General features: G+C 44.9%; 1 protein-coding gene across 7 annotated transcripts in view; it reads left to right on the top strand.

Annotated features, from left to right (window-relative positions):
• Positions 1 to 19,037, top strand: part of COL24A1 (collagen type XXIV alpha 1 chain) — a 286,537-nt gene that overhangs the window by 218,398 nt on the left and 49,102 nt on the right. For all 7 annotated transcript variants that reach the window (XM_059728018.1, XM_059728017.1, XM_059728015.1 and 4 more), the window contains 7 exons: positions 2,015 to 2,068; positions 2,668 to 2,721; positions 6,688 to 6,741; positions 8,389 to 8,496; positions 16,350 to 16,403; positions 17,015 to 17,122; positions 17,978 to 18,031. In XM_059728018.1, the coding sequence (XP_059584001.1) occupies positions 2,015 to 2,068; positions 2,668 to 2,721; positions 6,688 to 6,741; positions 8,389 to 8,496; positions 16,350 to 16,403; positions 17,015 to 17,122; positions 17,978 to 18,031 (486 nt within the window). The remainder of the gene's footprint in view (positions 1 to 2,014; positions 2,069 to 2,667; positions 2,722 to 6,687; positions 6,742 to 8,388; positions 8,497 to 16,349; positions 16,404 to 17,014; positions 17,123 to 17,977; positions 18,032 to 19,037) is intronic.

Raw genomic sequence — 19,037 nt, 5'->3', positions numbered from 1 at the left:
GAGGCTTACAGGCCTATAGTTACTTGGGTCCTCCTTCCTCCCCTTCTTGAAAATTGGGACCACATTAGCCAGTTTCCAATCCCCCGGCACCTGGACAGATGACCACGAATGCTCATACAGCCGGGCCAAGGGCTCCGCGATGACCCCTGCGCCAGCTCCCTCAACACCCTTGGGTGGAGGGCATCTGGACCTGCAGATTTAAAAATACCTAGCCCTTCCAGAAGATCCCTAACTATATCTGCGCTGACTGAAGGCTTGATAGAGCTATCCCCAAGATTGTCCCTACCTCTGGTAGGTGGGATATCCCGGTCCCTGTTCAAGAAAACAGAGGCAAAGAAACTGTTAAAAATATCAACTTTCTTGTCTAGTGTAGCCACAAGATTACCGTTTGTGTCTTGCAGGGGCCCTACATTGCCTGGTGCCCTCTTCTTGTTCCCAATGTACTTGAAAAAGGACTTTTTGTAGTCCTTAATCCTGGACCCTAGCCTGAGTTCCAGCTCTACCTTGGCCTTCCTAATAGCCCTCCTACACTCCCGGGCTGAGGAGGAGTACTCCTCCTTAGTGATAGTTCCTCCCTTCCAATGGCTGTATGCTCCCCTTTTAGTCCTCAGGCATTCCTAAATGCCCTTGTTGAGCCAAGGGGGTTTCTGAGCACTCTTATACCCCTTGCTTCTCTCAGGGACTGTTATCCTTTGGGCCTGGAGGATCGCCCCCTTAAGGTATGACTATCCCTCGTGGACTCCCATCTCCTCTACCTTCTGGGCCCTTAGTGCCTCCCCCACTAGTCTCCTAAGCTCATTGAAGCTGGCCCTTCTGAAGTCAAGGGCTTTAGCCTTGGTGTGAGCCCTAGACGTCCTGCGTTGGATAATGAAATCCAGCAGGTGATGATCGCTATTGCCCAGGTGGTCAAGGACCTCCAGTCCTCTCACCAGGTCATCCCCTGTGGCCAGGACCAGGTCCAGAAAGCCATTACGCCTAGTGGGGCTGGCTAGCTATATCTAGCTAGCTATTCAATATCTTCCCTGGCATTCACCATTTTTGGTTTAAAGATGCCAGAGGAAACATGTCCAAACATTCTGTTCAGTAGCCATTAATAGATTTATCATCCATGAATTTATCCAGTCCTTTTTTAACCTAGCTATGCCACTGGCCTCCACCACCTTCTGTGATAATAAATTCCATAAGTTAACTGTGCATTGCATAAAAAGTACTTTCTCTTGCTAGTTTTAAACCTGTCACCTACTAATTTCAGTGAGTGTCCCCTAGTTCTAGTATTTTAAGACTTGATGTACAACAGTTCCATGTTCACTTGGTCCACAGTCTTCATGATTTTGTAGACCTCTCATATCCCCCCTCAGCCTTCTCCTTTCCAAACTGAAGAGTCCTAGCCATATTAGTCTCTCCTGGTATGGTTCCATGCCACTGATCATTTTGGTTGCCCTTCTCTATACCTTTTCTAATTTTACCACTCCTTTTTGAGATGCAGGGACCAGAATTCCATGCAGTATTCAGAATGTGGGTGTACCATGGATTTGTATAGTGGCACAATGATGTTCTCCATTTTGTTTTCAACGCCCTTCTTAATTATGCCATTGTAAATTCAGAGGTTATTAAAATTTATTCTCTGAAATAAAATATCTGTTATTTCTTGATAGAAAATATCTATCAATTCTTAGGAGGTTGTATGGATATGTCTGGAACCTCCAAAGAATGTATGCCCTTGGCTTGCCATCTAAAACCTACTGAAAACGTAAATCAAGGCTTGAAAATCAGGATTTTGTTCCCACTGCTTGTATGTCATTAAGATGCAGAATAATAATGGTTCTGTTGAATGTGTACCACGTTATACTCTCTTTCATTACAATTGGTCAGACCACAGGACAGTGTCCTCTTGCTTCTAGCTGTCAGCCATATGGCTCTCCTAGTGCCTCGTGTAGCTTTTAGGCTGTTTTATTTGACAGCTGTAAAATCACTTTTAGTCGCAATATGTAACAGTAGCTCTTGTACCATACAGGGACCTCCTGGCCCTGAAGGGGAGCCTGGCCTCCCAGGAGAACCAGGTGAAAAGGTATGTGGTGGACTTATTTTCTTCTGTGCCCTTAAAATACTTCACTCATTTTAGTAAAACCAGATCAAGTGTTAATTTGGCTTCTCAAGAAATTAAGCAATAATAAAAAGAAAATGAAACTTCCAAGAAAAATTATCCATCCTCTTCATCAATAACATAACTAGGAAAGGACAAAGGGGATTCTAACCACAGGCACCAGTTTGGGGAGCCCAGGCCCTGGCAGCCACAGCCAGGCAGTGTGCAGGGAAGCTGCCCTGGCCCTGGCCCTGGCCCTGGCCCTGACCCCAGCAAGGCAGTACGCAGGGAGCCTGCCACAGACCTAGCCTCAGCAAGATAGTGTAAAGGGAGACAGCCCTGGCGGCAGCAGCTGTCAGGTAAGAGCATCCCATGCTTTCTTCAACGACTGTTGTCCTCCCCTCTGTAGCTGTCAGGTGCTTGGCACACCATCCTCATTGAGCCCTTCCTGTCTCTGCTCAGGGTGCAAAAATCACTAGTTCCACCTCTGCTCTTCATCACTGTTGCCATTAGTAATGTTTGTCATCATTAGAGACGTTGCTCCCACCAGCTGACTGTTTTAATTTCCACATGGTATATTCCAGGGAGACATCGGACCTGCTGGTAAGGCTGGTGAACCTGGAGAACAAGGTTTAAGGGTGAGTGACAAATATGAACCTATTTCCTAAAGGGAAAGTGTGTTGAATTTCAGAAATGTCTTTGTGTACTGAGATACAATAACCTTTGTGTACCAGAGCAATTTAATCAGGAGTCTCTGATATTTTTAAAGAGAAGTTTTGTGTTTTGTAACATTGTAACAGATTAGTGGTCTGAGCATGTAAGTAGGAGCCAAGAACTCTTGACAGTCAAGCTTAACTTTTGAAGGTGTCACCTTTGCCAACTCAGGGCATGTTTACAAAGCACAGTGTTGTGCAACCCAGCACCAAACAAGCTGGTTCAGATATCAGACCGGTATAGGTGAGTTAACCTAGCCTTTCCCCCAAGCTAGCTTTCAGCAGGGTTACCCTTTGTGAGTTACTTTACTAATGCATTTATATTGCTTCCAGCGCCTGGGTTCAAGTATCTTGGTATGGCACTGCACTGGGCTGCTTAAAACACACACTTATTTATTCTCTGTATCCTCATCGCTGCCCAACAATTCACCAACTTTTCTAGGGTGAGGACTATGTCAAATTCTTTGAAGGTAGATTACTAAAGTGACCATATGTCCTAGTTTAGCCAGGACAGTTCCATATTTCAGAGGCCATTCCTGGCTGACTCTTGGGAATTATAATGGACATCCCAGAAATGCAGGGGCACAGGGTGCAGTCTGGCTGAGAGTCAGAGTGGCATAGAGTGCATTGCAGGCAGGCACCACTGCCTGCCCAGTATGCCACCCTGCCCCCATTGATTTCTGAGAGTGCAAGGAGGGGGGAAAGCAATGTCCCAGATGAATATCCCAGATGTTCCAGATTTCCTAATGGTGAGCCGGACCTAACCAAAATAGTGAGTTTGCTGTTTTAATAGAAAATGCACTGAAACACATATCAACAATAGCAATAGTTTTCCTAATCAACATAAACTGAAATACGTAATATAAATTTAAGTTGCGGATTGTTCTGTAGAGAATGGGTCTGAAGAGAGAGCTGCTTTAATTAGCCAGGAACTGGAAAACCAACCTAGCTTCTGTTAGACGATGAAAAATTACTAAAATGAATCAAATGTTTTATTTTCTTCCTGTTGTAACAATTGTATTGTTATTTTCTCACCTTTCATCTTTTGAGTGTAGTCCTACTCCGGTTAGCCTTTTCTTCCCACTTTGGGTTAGTTTCTCTCAATGACTAAAGATTTTTCTCTGCAAGCGTATCAAATGGTTTACTTGGATCAGGCCAGCTCTTTGCATCGGTTAGTTCTGATTTCCCAGGCCTGAGTTCCCTTTTTACTTTCTTTCTTGATCTTTGGGGTTTTTCATAGCTGGAATCAGAGAACCATGGAGAGTTTAGGATAACATTGTTATAACAAATTTTCTCTAGAAAGATTTTTTGCAATGATAAACTAGACACTTCCTAATTTCACTTTTAGATTATGGTTGCATGTTTCATTATTTCTTCACTACTACTTCCACTTCCCTCACAAAATCGCATTTGAGGTAGGTTCCAAGATTCTGCTAATTCTATGAGAAGAGTTAGTTCCAGGCAGTGGTCAATATTAAATAGTAAACACTTGTTGGACCACCATGTCATACTGCAGTTATTTTCTACACTGTGGTGCACCTGCTGTTTGCTGTGCATTCAAAATATGATTTTTGAGTGTTCTGTTTCTTTGAGGATTGAATTCTTAGGTAATGGACACATGATTGGGTTAACCCACAGAAAGTCAAGCTGTCCTGATTAAACCAAGATGCAAACAATGACACTAAGGATAGAAGTTATGTAGCCCTGCCCCAATGGTGGCCAATTTACTTGTGGACCAATTGGGAACCATTTTCTCATGTTGTCTAAAGCTGTCTTTCAAATGCACAGCCTGCTTGCTTGGGTATAACTGGCACAATTAGATTCTCTCCAGGCTTCTGCCTCAAGTTGTGCTTATGCATTACTGTATCTTTTAGCCTCAAAGAGCTAACTACTAGGGCTGTGTGAAACAGCACCGTTTTGTTTCAACTTCCGTTTCATCATTTCGAAGGGACAGCGTTTCGTTTCGTTGTTTTGTTTCAAAGCACTCTTCCATTTTGTTTTGTCAAAACTGTTTCGCTGTTTCAACACATTTCAACATTTCACCCATAGGCTAAAATGGGGAATCATGAAAATGCCTATAACTTTGTCATTTCTTACCTGATTTGGATGAAAATTGCAGGGACTGTAGCCCCTTCTGAGGGCATGAAGCCTGACATGGTTCAAGGAGATAGGTGCCGGGGTTTTTGAGAAACTGCACCTCAAACAGTTGAAAGCAAAACTTGTATCACTTGCCGGCAGCAGCAGCCTCCTGTCATCCCGCATGCAGATCTGGGGGCCTGCAGCCCCAGGAGGGCTGTGGGGCTGTGCCAGACTCCTCCTGGGGGTGTGGTCCCCCAGATCTGCATGTGGGATGACAGGAGGCTGCCCCTGCTGCCTGGGACTGGTGCTGGGCAGGCTAGTGCTACCGCTGGCCCCAGGCAGCAACCGGAACCTCCTGTCATACTGCATGCAGATCCGGGATCCTGCGCACCCCAGGAGGCCCACACTTCATGGTAGCATTGGGAGGGCAGGTGAAGGAGGCTACAGCAAATTTTGGGGTGGCAGCAGCCCCCCTTTCATTGCTGCGACCTGCCACAAGCTCTGGGGAGAGCCCAGTGCCACCCCTGCTACAGCCCTGGGAGCAGCGGGTGCCGCATGCCTGCAGCCGCTGGGCTGCACTGTGCCTGGGGGTTTGGGGCATGATACAGCCCAGTGGTTGCAAGCAGGTGGCATCTGCCGCTCCTGGGGCTGCAGCAGGGGTGGCACCAGGCTCTTCCCAGCACTCAGTGGCAGCACCTGGAGGGCAGGCTGAGCTCCATGGGGCTGGTGGAGCCACTCAGAGTGCAGTCCTGGCTTTCCCTCCCCTCCTGCCACTGGGCTGCACTCCAAGCAGCTCTGCCAGCCCCACAGAACTGAGCCTGATGGCGGGAGGTGGGGGAGAGCCAGGGCTGCACTCAGAGCTAGAACTGTGCTCAGAGCAGCTCTGCCACTGGCTATCCCACCGCTGGGCTGAGCTCTGTAGGGAAGACCCCGGCACAGCTCCCCAGCCCGCAGCCCTCCCATTGCAGCTGGTGCCGGTGGCCCCCCAGGAAGAGCTGGGGGAAGTGATCAGAGACCTGGGGGAACAATCAGGGATCTGGGGAATCCAATGGGGAACCGGGGGAATGTTCAGGGACCTGAACATTCCCCCAGCTCCTGGTTCACTTCCCCCAGCTCTCTGATTGCTCCCCTTGCTCTTCCTGTGGGGGCATAGCCCCCCAGATCTGCACGCTGCAGTTTCAGTGGCAGCCTGCTGAAACCCCACACACAGACTGGGGACTAACGCCCCCCTGGAAGAGCTGGGAAAATGATCAGAGAGCTGGAGAATTGAACAGGGAGCTAGATGTCAGTATCACAAAGCAGTCCTTCCCTCCTCTCCCTCTCCTCAGTTTCTGTTTAGCTGCAGCAAGCCCAGCTTTGAAACTCAAAAATTAACAAAACTTTCAAAACGTTTTGAGTGCTCTTGTTTCATTTTTAAGCCTTTTGTTTTGTTTCAATTTCGCTGTTTCGAGCTCAAAATGTGTCGAAACAGCTTTGAAACGAAACACCCGTTGAAATTTCGCACAGCCCTACTAACTACTGTGGTATCCAAAATATCACGGTGTGGTTACTGTTGTTAAGTGGTGAGTTTTCATGGTAAGTTTTGGTTGTGATGCTGAGGTACAACTGATCAGCCTTTGAGATTTTACTTTTTCAGATTTACAGGGTTCTGATTTATTCCCAACATAAAATCTGTCTGAAAAATTCAGACAATAGCAGTAACACATACAGAAAGTTTGTGTTCTTTAAAGGCAACTCTGTTCCCTTAGAAGGAACTTCTTCAGATACTTAAGAGAGAGCCATAACTTTTTTTTAATTTCTGCTCACAATTAGGGTGGACCAGGACCTCCAGGAGAAGATGGTACTCAAGGGATAGATGGCTCAAAGGTAGTCTTCATTATTCATAATAGATGGTATAGTGATATAGCTAAAAACTAAAATCTAGTGCTGTTTCATAAACCTAATGTAAAATTATCAAAGATTAGCTATTACCTAGCCATTCATGGACTCCAGTGTGCCTTCCAGGCATGGTACTGAACTGGAGGTAATGCAAAGTTGGATCACCCTAGTAAGAAGTCTGCTCCCTGAACCTAAGCCTGCAACAGGGGAAGCCCCGCACTGGAGCCAGCTGCTTCCCTCACTCCCCATTGTGCAGGTACTGCACTCTGCTGGGAGTGGAGGGAGCCCTGCCCCCTGCTTCTGGACAGAGTCCAGTGCAGGGCTTCCCCTCTTTGAGTGCAGAGCTGCAGGCACAGCACAGAGCAGTGACAGAGGCAGCCAGTGCTGTGCTGGGGGTGAGAAGTGCATCCCTGCATAGCCTGCCCAGCTGCTTCTATCCCTGCAGCTCCCCGCCATGCCAGCAGTGCCAGCCATGAGCACCTTGACCTCCAAGTCTGCTGCTGCTGCCAAGAATTGGGGGCTGCATGCCTTGGGAAGAGTGTGGGGATCCCTACACCCCCACCCTCCCTCACACCCCACACAAATACTGTGCCAAGCTGAGCTCGGCACTCCTGCTGCCCCTTTGTGGGGAGGAGGAGGAGGGGGAAGAGTTTCCCCCAGCATGGAACAGAGCGCCCCTCCCCCCAGCCCCCAGTTGGGCAGCATCACATGGAGCCCCCCATCCCAGCCCTGCAGCAATGGGGGTGGGGGGGAGGAGGAGGAGGAAGTCCCCATCTAGCACCTCATAGAGTCCCCCCTCCCCACCCTGGCCCCATTAAGGTGAGTGGGGCTGGGAGAAGGGTTAATTCCTCCCTCCATCCCTTCTCTGCAGCTGGAGTCTGCCAGCTCCAGGGGCCACCACTGCAGCCCCCTCCCCTCTGCTCCCCAGCAGACAGGCTGACCACAGCTGCAGCGGGGGAAGAGGGGATGGAGAGAAGAATTAACCCCCTCCCTGCCCACTTTGCCTTAACAGGGCCATGCTGGCCACTGTCTCTGCTAGGGTCAGTCCCTGGGGTGGGGTCAGCCCTGGGTTTCCAACTAAACATGAGATTATTTGAAATACAGACCCTGCTCTGGCTAGAGACCAGAAGACTGGGGTCAGACCTGGGGCTGGAGCAGAGAGCCCCGTCCAGCCCAGAGAGCATGCCGGGATGCTGGGGGTGTCTGGTTTATCTTAAACCAGCAAGGGGTCTGGGACAGACATTGCATAAACTGGTTTGATCCAAATCAGTTAAGTCTGATACTACATTCAACCAGGTTTATCTCAAACCAGTTTTGGCCATTTTGAAACTGGTTTGTGTTCACTGAATGTCTGTTCTGTTACAGGTTTTAACCAGTTTCTGATCACCTAAACTGGCTTATGTGTAATGTCTGTTCCTAGCCGAAAAGGGCAATTTGAACAGAATAAAAAAATATTGATGCTAGCTTACAGTCTGATCCAAAACAAACTGAAGTTACTAGAAAGACTCTTCTTGGCTTTAATATTCTCTAGATCAGGCTTGGGGGTAAGCAGAGTGAAAAGGAACTTGAGTGACATATTGCAGAATAAATGAACAGTTCCTTCGGGACTTACTTTATATTTCTGTAAATCTATAGGGTGATTCTGGAGACCAAGGACAAGCTGGAGAGGATGGTGAAAAAGGAGAAACAGGAATACCAGGAATTACAGGTTCCCCTGGTGAACCTGGTATAATGGGCACTCCAGTGAGTATTACAGCTAAGTTGAGAGTTACTTCTTACAAACAAAAAAGAACTTTGAATGAGCTCATTTCCCAGCCCTGCAGCTTTTCAATGTTTAATGCATCTATAAGAAGAGAACTGTGTCATTCATTTCTTAAACATAAAACCTCTTTGAGATTTTGATTCCTCAATGTTTCTCCCTTATGTTTATGGTTGTCCACCTGACTTCATGTACTGCACAGCTTGAAGACTCCTACTTCAAATATGTCCTCAGTTAAAGTTCAGTCACTGGCCTCAGTCTCAGCCTTCATTTGGATACTGTCATCAAGTTCAATGTATTAAATAATTTTAAGGAACTAACAAAATATATAATTTGCAGTAAATTCCACCCTATGGTCTTTCATTGTTTTCTGTGTCATCTATCCCTTACCTGGATCCCTTATTTATAGTCATCCTTGACAGTCTAAAAGAGCTCTGCAAAAGAGCTTAGATCTGAAGAAGAATGTCTTGCATTCAGAAGCTTGTCTAACTTTAACCAATTATACAGATGGTCCAATAAAAGATATCACCCAACTAAAGTCTTGCCTCTGCAAAAGAGTGTAATGCATGCAAGAGGTGAGAGCCTGGAGATTGAAATGTGTCCTATTTATCCACAAAATTGCACCAGAGATACCGGCAGTACTGGATTTCCCAGTGTTGTGTGTGGGATCTGGAGCTTTCCCCATTCAGGCTACTGAATCCAGAGCAGGTTGGAATTATCTGAAAATTATTATCACATGATGGCTATTGAGGTGCCTATATGAAGCCAGTTGGTGATTCTAATCCAGTTGCTCTTGGTATGAAGCCTGTCTCAGGGCATGGACACATGTATATTAGGGGTGTGCGAAATGGGCCATATTTGATTCCGTTTAGTATTCAGCCCAAATCGGGGACAGTGATTCAATTGGTTGATTCGGATCACCATCCCAATTAAATTTGATTGTATCTGAAACTAAAGATTCGATGCTGATTCGGAAAATCAGTGATTCGGCCCTAGATATAGATTTAAATGTTTTTTCTACATACCTCAAGATACCAGGTGTGGCTTGTAAACGCTGCAATGATGGGGAGGATGGAGAGTCCCACAGGAGTGCAGAGGGCTCCCCCCGCGTGCTCAGCAGTGGACCTGGAAGCAAACCAAAAGCACTTCCAGTCCACTTCGGGTCCACCTCCGAGTGTGTGGGGAACCCCCGCTGCCTCCCCCGCACCCTCTCCAGCTTGGCAGTTGGCCACGGGGAGACCCCAGTTGCCCCCCCAGACCCAGGAGGCACCAGTTGCCAAGCGAGGGGGTGGGGAGGGTCCCTGCATGCTCCACAGCAGGCCCGGGCCCACTGCCAAGCACGCAGGGGACTCCCCCATGCTCCCACGGGACTCTCCATCCACCCCCAGCATCTCAGCATTCACGAGCCTCCTGGTACCTTGAGGTATGTAGAAAAAACATTTAAAGCTGTGTCTATGTCTGAATCATCGAATCTCTCCAAATCAACTTGGAGGGTTCCAGTTCAATTCGGAAAGATTAAAGGATCTCCAGATTTGATTCGGAAATTCAGCTTTCGAATCGGGCCAAATCTCCACTGAATCGAATCAGCAACCAAAGCTTTGCACAGCCCTTATGTACATTTGGAGATGTTTCATAAGGGCAACAGCTGTTACTTCCTAATTGTTAGGTATGGACAAGCCAGGATGGATATCAAAGTAGTAAAAGCCACTCCAACTTTAACACTGCTTCATCCAACATCACCTAGAGGAGCTAAGGTGTGAATGGGTGTTTGGCTACCTCCGTCTTCTTGAGGCAGTCCTTCTGAGTTGTCAGCAAGGTTACATGGAGTGATGTTGGCTGCCCTCCTCAACTACTTTCAGAATGACCTAGAGTAGACTGTTAGGCATCTACCAAATACATGATTACTGCATTTCTTGTTGTTAATTTCATGGAAAACAGCAACAAATATTTTTATAGGAGACTTGCTCTTTACCTAGTTATGCCCATTTGGACCTTTGTTAACATCATCCTTATGCCTCCATCAATGAGAAATAGTACTGTATTTGTATAAAGAGAAATAAGACTTTCTTAAATAGAAGAGAAAATAGCCTTTGTTTTTTATTCTTAACTGAAAAATATCCAATTTGAAAACCATTAACAAAAGATACAAAATATTTAGAGTTTTACTTGTGATTTATGCATTGAAAGCTATTTTTATTTTTGATACAACCTTTGTTTAAAATGTTTTCATTCCTTTTAAACATTTTTTCTATGCTATGCCTTGCTAAGTCCACTCCAGAGCCAGTCCCAGTGCTAGGTGCTAATGAAAATGATAAAATAAACATTCCATGAGATCACACATTCCCCTACCTGACTAAAATGGAATTGCAAATGTTAAGAGATAGTCTCTTGGGTTCACAAACAGCTTGTGCCAAGTAGCCCAAAAGTAGCATTGGTATCCACTGCTGACATTGCCAGGTCAGCTCTGGCTTATTTTTTTCTTGCAGAAGAAAGCAGCTTCTAGCTTAAAAGTCACTTATAAGGGTAGAAGCAAGCATAAAATGCATAAAATAAAAAATGGAGGCAGTAAAGTAATAGTGAATGCAAATCTTAGCTTATTTGCATTGCTATCATATAGTGCCTAGTAGGTTCCTGAGTATTTTGGGGATTGTTCATTCCCAGATGAAGCACTTTACACCTCTCAATGCTGAACTTCATCTGGCTCCAATCCACCCAATCTGCTAGCCTGTCTAGGTCTGTCTGTATCTGCAGTCTATCTTCAAGTGTAACCACACTCCCCCATAACTTGGTGTCATCTGCAAACTTGGCCAGTGAGCTCTTCACTCCCACATCCAAATCATTGATAAAGATGTTGAAAAGAACTGGACAAAGCACCAACCCCTGCGAGAAACCACTGGCCACTTCTCACCAGAACAACACAGATCCATTCATTGGAACTCCCTGGGTCCTACCCCACAGCCAGCTTTGTACCCACCTAACTGTTGAGCAGTTAAGCCCTCAATCCTCCAATTTTCCTGTGAGAACATCATGGGATACCAGCTCAAAGACCTTTTGGAAGTCAAGGTATACAATGTAGGCATACCAATGTAGGCATCATGGCAAAGGAGAATTAGAAGGAACACAATCCAAGTGTTCAGTCCTGTCCTGTCCTGTCCTGTCCAAGTAGCTTTCCAGGTGTTTCCAGCAGGCAGGAAGCACAAGAAAAATCTAGGTAAAGGATAATGTTAGCTGATATTATTGTGGTGGAGCACCTTTGGGTGTACTTGCCACTCGAGGGCTTTCACAGGCTTTGAGGGGAGCCTGCTTTGGCGGAGTAGCAGGGGAAACCTCCCCCAGGAACTATATTAAGGGGGGTGGATGTGGCAGGGCACTGTTGGTGCCTATCACTTTAAGAGTGGAGCAAAGCAGCCAGCAGGTGCTTGATTGTGGTAGCCATTATAGAATTCTGGCCACCTATATAAACAGAGCAGTCCCTGCTGGCAGGTGAGGCAGTAACATCACCTGGCTGCAAGGCTGCATGCAACATCCTGGAGGTAAGGGCAGGAGCTGTAGGGGATGGTTTGGGGGCTCCTGGTCCTGGGCATGACCTAAAACTGCACCCTGCCAGGAGTGGGTGGCCTGGTGGGGCTCTTAGTAGCATGGGAGCCCCCAGGAAACTCCAGGCCAGTTACCACCACGGTGAAAGGTGGGTTGGGGCACCTTAACCCCAGTGTTCACCTTCGGGTGTATCATCTAACATCAAAGATAGTTGGGGCCAAGCACAGCTGCAGCTGCCTGAGTCCTGTGGGGTGCAAGACCCCAAGGAGAGGTAGTTGGGGCTAGGCATGGCTACGGCCACCTGAGCCCACCAGGGAAGGAAGCCCCACAGCCCCAGTGAGGGGGCGGTGTGGAGCCCCAGTGAGAGAGCAAAGATGAGGGGCCCCAGTGGGGGGAGAAAACCAGAGGGCTGGGAGCCCAGTAGGTCTGAAAGTATAGAGTGGCCCCGGGAGGGGCAGGGCAAGCTTGGACCCGGTTGGGTAATTGGCTGGCCACTACCTGGTGAGGGTTGTGGGAGAGACCCAAAACATGGTATGTCTGCTACCCAAGATATGAGCTAGCTAAAGCCTATTGGCCAAAGAGGCCCACTCAAAGAGGGAGCAAGGCATTGTAAGTTGTCGATGTGTGTAAGAGACCCTGTGAGATGAGGTGGAGTGTGTGAGGCCCTAGTAAGAGGAGGACGGTATGAATGTGCATGTCTGTGGCCTGACAACAAGGGCTAAGCTTGGTCCAGCTGTAGGCCAGGAGCACTATCAACCAGATGCCATATGCAAGGCTTGGGCTGCAGTGTAGGGGAGGAATGGAGCTGCAGATAGCACCCCCTGGCATCAGGGAAGAAATGGGCAGCCTCCTGCCTTAATTAACATTATAATTAATTACAACAAGGCATGGCAGGAGAGACAGGTAGGCAGCGTGCTCAGAGGCAGGTGGGGAAACCAGCACTGTGGCTGGTCAGGGAGTTCTCACTGCCATACATTGGCCCATTTAAGGCAGGAGTTAATCACTCAGTAATGTATGAAAAATGATCAAGTAAAGATAGGCCCTGAAAGTCCTGAGAGTAAAGACAAGCAGTTTGTTTGATGTGATGGAGAAGGTGAGCCCAAGGAAGGGGTGTAAAAGAAGTACATTTAAATCTATCTGAAAATAGGATTACACTTTAACACTTCAGTAAAAGTCTGATCCAAACATTACACTGCCATAAGGAGCTACAGATAGCTAAAATAGGGCATCAAAATGGCTTATTCAAGTACATCAGTCAAATTATAGCACCTTTAAAAAAAAAAAAAATCATCTCTTACCTGGCAAGAGCGTCAGATGATGGAGATTTTGACAAACGGTGAATATTCTCCTATGCAATTTTGTGCCCAGGAACTAAAATTTACTTGTTCAATCTACTTTTTTAGAAATTAAATGCAACTAAAACTGGCTTTTTAGAGCATAGATATCTTCCTTTACCAAAAAAATTGTATTCTCATGATATTTTCCTCCCTTAAAACTTCCTGTTTCAGTGAAGCATGGCTTCTAAGTAAACATAGATTTGGAGGGCAAGCTGTCAAAGAATGCATGTACTGTCTTCAAGCACTGTATCCTCTGAAGGGCTACTAGGCATGATCTGTATCCCTCAAGGATTCTTTTGGCACCTATGATTTGGAACCAAATGAAAGAAAATACGCTGTGCCGTCCATTCTGTGCCCTCCAGCTATTAAAGAACCAAATAAGTTTAACTTGTGTTCCAGCAGTAGCACACTGTTGAAGAATCTGGAACTTTAAATGTCCTATGTTTGCACTGCTTTAAAATATTGAAATAGTCCCCCATCTAGTGCAGCTTCAGCATATGTTAATATTATATAATTTGATTGTCAGCAAAGTCCTGTTGTGCCTCAGTAAGCTAGACCAATTTAATGATTACAGCTAGGGACAGAAGTTACACAAAACCAGTTTAAGTGATCAGAAACTGGTTTAAACCTGTAACAGAATAGAAGTTCAGTGTACATAAAACAGTTTCAAAAAGGCTGTAACTGGTTTAAGACAAACCTGGTTGAATGTAAATGATTAACTGATTTAGGTCAAACCAGTTTATGAAACTTCTATCCCAGACCCCTTCCTGGTTCAAATTAAATCAGAGTCCCCCAGCATCCCAGCATGTTACCACCCTGGGAGAGGGTTTAAACTTCCCTTCCCCTGAGTATGAAGCTGCCCTGCCTGCTTGCTTAGTGCTGACTGCAACTGTGGTCTCCAAATCCCAGAGGTACCTGGAAGCAAGAAGAGGAAATGATGAGCAACCCTGCAGAGTCCTGCTTCTGTGAGTCTGGACTTCAAATCCCAGATACCTCTGGGGCAGCAGAAAGAGGAAGCAAACACACAGTCCATGCTGGCTACATGCCAGAAAGCCATGCTCTAGAGCCCCCTGGGGTTCTGGCTTGAGCCACTGCAAGCATGTGGCTGCATTTTCTGAATCAAAAGTTAATGTCTGTTCATTTGCTTATTGATTCAATCTTTGCAGCTTAGACTAACCTGCAAAGATTGAATCAATTCAGCCTCAGGCTTTTTGATTGGCTGTACTCAACATACCTGTCTGGAGGATGTGGTTTAGCTGAAGATTCTTCATTTGCTCATCTACATCTTTCAAAGGCCATCACAATACACTCTTTCCTTCCCTGTATGCACTTCCTAAAATTCTCTTAGTGTTTGGAGCAGTGATTCCCAAAGGGTGTGCCATGAGATTGGGAACAGTGTGCCATGAAAAATTATAGTTTTCTTTTTTCCTTTTTGTGTGTTAAGCTGGGGGGGCACAGCATGTGTTCAGGGCAGAGCACAGAGTAGAGCATGGCGAGGCCACATCTGCAGGGTGCAACAGTGGCAATTTGCAAATGTCTCATCCCGGCACAGCTCCCCAGTGGCTGGAAGCTGCATGCATATCACAGCTGGGGGCTTGGAGAAGCAGCAGTGGCACCAGGACTGGACACCTGTAAAATGCCCCTGCCAGCCTGCATTCTGGGCTGCACATCTAAACACTCAACACCTTGCTTTGCTGTGCCTGCTCTGCACACATGCTGTGCCCCCTCACTGGACAGGTAAGGGCCCATCCGCCCAGCTCCATTCCCTTCCTTCCCCTTCCCTTCCCTTCTTAGGTCCAGCCAATCACAGGCAGCTGGGAGCTGCACTAAGCTCCATGGAGCCCTCCCCAAAAATGTCCTGTTTTATACTTTGTTAAACTAAAAACTAAATTATACATACAATAATTATACATACAAATGTTTTATATGTAATGTATTGGAAAAATTGCTATTCAATTTTGCATGTTATTTTGAAGTGTGTGTGTGTGTGTGTGCACGCGTGCACGCATGCCCATGCGCACACACTTTCCTGAACGTAAGTGATATGTGCTGCCAATTTTAATACAGAAAATAAGTGTGCCTCTGGTATGTTTGGGAAACACTGTTTTAGAGTGTGGCTGTTAATTTGGCTTCATTATAGGAATGAGAACAAGCCATAAAGTTTGGACTAATACATTAACACCCTCAAACCTCAAAACAACAGTTTCATTTTGGACTCACATCTAAACAAAGAAGAGGAAAGTGAAAGATGGCTTTAATCTACATTGGTCCTGGATATTCACCACCACTTTTCCATCTCCTCTAAAAGAAGAAACCTAACCTTCTTTCCCCACATGCAGTCGGCTTTAATCATTGGGCTTTCTAGCTAAAGTGAAATGACAAACTGCCGAGTGAGATCCTGGCACCTCATGCTTTTGTGAGATCATGTTTTGAAGTTATCTGAATAGCTGAGAACAGAGTATAGGTCTAAGGTTCAGGTTCTCCCTTGTTGGCCCCCAGTCAGGATTGCTAGCTAATCGGCAGCAAGGTGTTGTGGATAATGTTGCCTGGCATCTAGTCCTACAGTGAGATCTGTATGAAGATGACTGTTCTCACTAGGGCTCCTTTTAACTATGGATCCTTATGTTCCCAATTTTGTTTTCCCCTGCCTCAATATTGTACTTCACTAGTGAGATGACTAGAAGGAATTTTATTCCTGCCATAACATTTTCTTTCCAGACAAGTCTTTTGCTGTTTCAACACTTTTTCACCGGTTTGGTAAAAACTGGTACTTAGTTACTTCATTGTTCTCTGACATGATATACCCTGTTAGAATTTGCTCGCAGCCAAGGTTAATGATATTTTTCCACCCACATCTGTAAGAGAGAAAAGCCGCACTTAGAATGTCCAATTCGAAGTAAAGTTTAGACATATTTTAGAGTCCTGTTTGAACATCTGTTTCTCCCTCCATGACAAATATGCAGGGTCCGGAAGGTACTCCAGGAAATCCAGGTCAAAGAGGTCGTCCAGGGAAAAAGGTAATGTCTTTTTCATCTTTCTTGTTTTCCTTTCTTCCTTTTTGTCTGTGATGTGAATTAGTATTAAAATAAGAATTTTTTAAAATCACTTGGTGATGATGGATCCGAGGTCACAGAAAGGTTTTTGCTGCCTTACTCTTAGCTTCATGCTACAGATTCAAACATGTTAAGACTTAGCATAAAACAAGCGTTCTGCATCTCATCTCTCACTTTGCCCTAAAACTAGACAAAGTTTTTTTTGCCACCAGCCCCAGTAATTGTTATTGTAATAGGAGCCTGCACCATTACACCCGGCCTCTTAAAATACTGGGGAAATTTACATCAGGATCTGGATGTGAATTTTGCAGTTCAGGCCCATGAGTTGTAGTATAAAAATATAAAGCTTTGGTTAAAATAAAAGAAATAACTAGAAAACTGTGGTGAATTATCAGTATAATCATCTCCTTTCTAGTTATATTGTTTTTAAAAAGTACTGTTAAAGGATAAAAATATTTGAAAAAAATATATTCTTTTTGAATAATAGTAAATCCAAGTTGTTTGTTAAATATAAACTGGTATTTGAACTATTTCTTTCTCTCTACTGATTTATTTTAATAAAATAACTCCTACAGGGGGAGAAGGGCCAGCTAGGACCCCCAGGAGAGACTGGACCCCCAGGAGATCCTGGCCACCCTGGAGAAATTGGTCCTAAAGGTGCAAGAGGAACTAGAGGTCCATTGGTTAGTGCAGTACATGTTTATTTTAAGAAGTAATATTTCCAGTGTAGAGGCATAGCATCTCTCATATAAGGGAATAGACAGATCTCTGTATGAAAGAGAATTTGTTTAGTGAGGCTGCTGGAACAGACTGGCAGTTCTCTCTGATTGTCTAACTGTCTAATTCTGCTCTGCCTATTGTCATCACACAGCTACCCTAAATCCTAGCCTAACCTATGCACTGAATGTGTTAATGAAGGATATTTATAAGTGACCACCTTAAACTTGTTAGACCACAAATCAAACTTTCTCTATACAAAGAGGAAACTGTGTCTAACAATTAACTCACAAATCTGAGCATCCCAGTGCCAAATCCTGTCCTACACCCTGATGAAAGTCTTGGAAATACGCTTCACTTCAGTGGCATTACCATGTATCTGCACACAGAAGGAGTGAACTAAACAAATACATTGCTAGCAGCCAACATTTTTACATATGGTCACCTAAACTAAAGAGTCTAAATCCCCATTTAGGCTCCTGGTTTTCAAACATGATGAGCACTTACAGCTTCCATTAACTGCTGCAGGGATTTGGGGTCTTCAGCACTTTTAAAATTAGATACTCTCCTTTAAGTGCCTAAAAATGGATTTGGGAACCTCATATCAGGCATCCAGGTTGGAAGATGTTTGACTGGATGTTTCTGTAGTAAACAGAAGAACAGCATCATGTAACTAATGGAGTAAAGAGAGTTCATTTTCAAAGTCTGGTGTTTTAAACAATAAAGCTTCCTTTTAAAAATACACATGCTTTTTTAAAAGCATTTTTTGTCACAATATCTTAAAAGAATGTATTTATTTCTCTACTGCTGTTTATTAATAGGGACATTTAGGAGAAATGGGACCTGAAGGAGAGCCAGGAATTCCAGGTTATGAGGTGAGCTTATTACTGAATTCATAAACAGACATGGATCTAGCTAGATACACATGTGTACATCTATAATATGAATACTTTCACTGTATTTCCAATAATCTCATATTTAGTTGGAAAGCTAATGTATTAAGAATAAATAAATTTCTAACTAGGTGATATAAAAACTAAATTTTAATTCAGGTGCTCCAAAAGCTTAATCTTGATGTCATGATAATGAATGAAGTGTCATATGCAATCATTTCCCTTGCATTGAGGCCCAATCTAGAAATCTTTGCTTATGCCAGGAATTCCATTGCACTCAAGATGACTGCACCAGTAAGAAAATGCTATTTACCTGAATAATGATTATAAAGAACAGTTTCCAAGAACTAATTTAATATCTGCTGATTAGATGGCCACTTGCCCATTCAGTAACAAAACTTGCAACTTTCTGATTTAATGAGGTTAGTAAATAGTCACAGATCATTTGTGGCTCATGTCAAAAAATAATTATTGTATTCTAAAGTAGTGCAATGTATGAAAAATACAGATGGGTCCTGCTGTCCCCTATTGACACATCACATCTTTTGTTCAAATATTAACTGCAAACTATTGTCCCATATCTGCACTGGAAACCATATGAGCTGATTTTGCATATGAAGAGCCCCATGGAAGCTCTTGGACCTCTGAAGGGGGAGGTCTATTTGTACACAAGACCAGACCAGAGCTAAAACTTATGGCTAGGGACAGACATTAAACATAAACCAGTTTAAGTAATCAGAAACTGGTTTAAACCTGTAACAGAACAGATGTTCGGTACACATAAACCAGTTTGAAAATGGCTGAAACCGGTTTGAGATAAACCTGGTTGAATGTAGTTTCAGACTTAACTGATTTGGGTCAAACCAATTTATGCAATGTCTGTCCCAGACCCCTTGCTGGTTTAAGATAAACCAAACTCCCCCAGCATCCCATCATCCTCTTTGGGCTGGGTGGGGCTCTCTGCTTCACAGCAGACCTGGCCCCTCCC

Source organism: Alligator mississippiensis, chromosome 5 (assembly GCF_030867095.1).
Source record: "Alligator mississippiensis isolate rAllMis1 chromosome 5, rAllMis1, whole genome shotgun sequence".
In the NCBI taxonomy this organism is placed as follows: domain Eukaryota; kingdom Metazoa; phylum Chordata; order Crocodylia; family Alligatoridae; genus Alligator; species Alligator mississippiensis.
The sequence above is the reverse complement of the archived record's forward strand: the minus strand, read 5'-3'. Positions and strand labels throughout refer to the sequence as shown.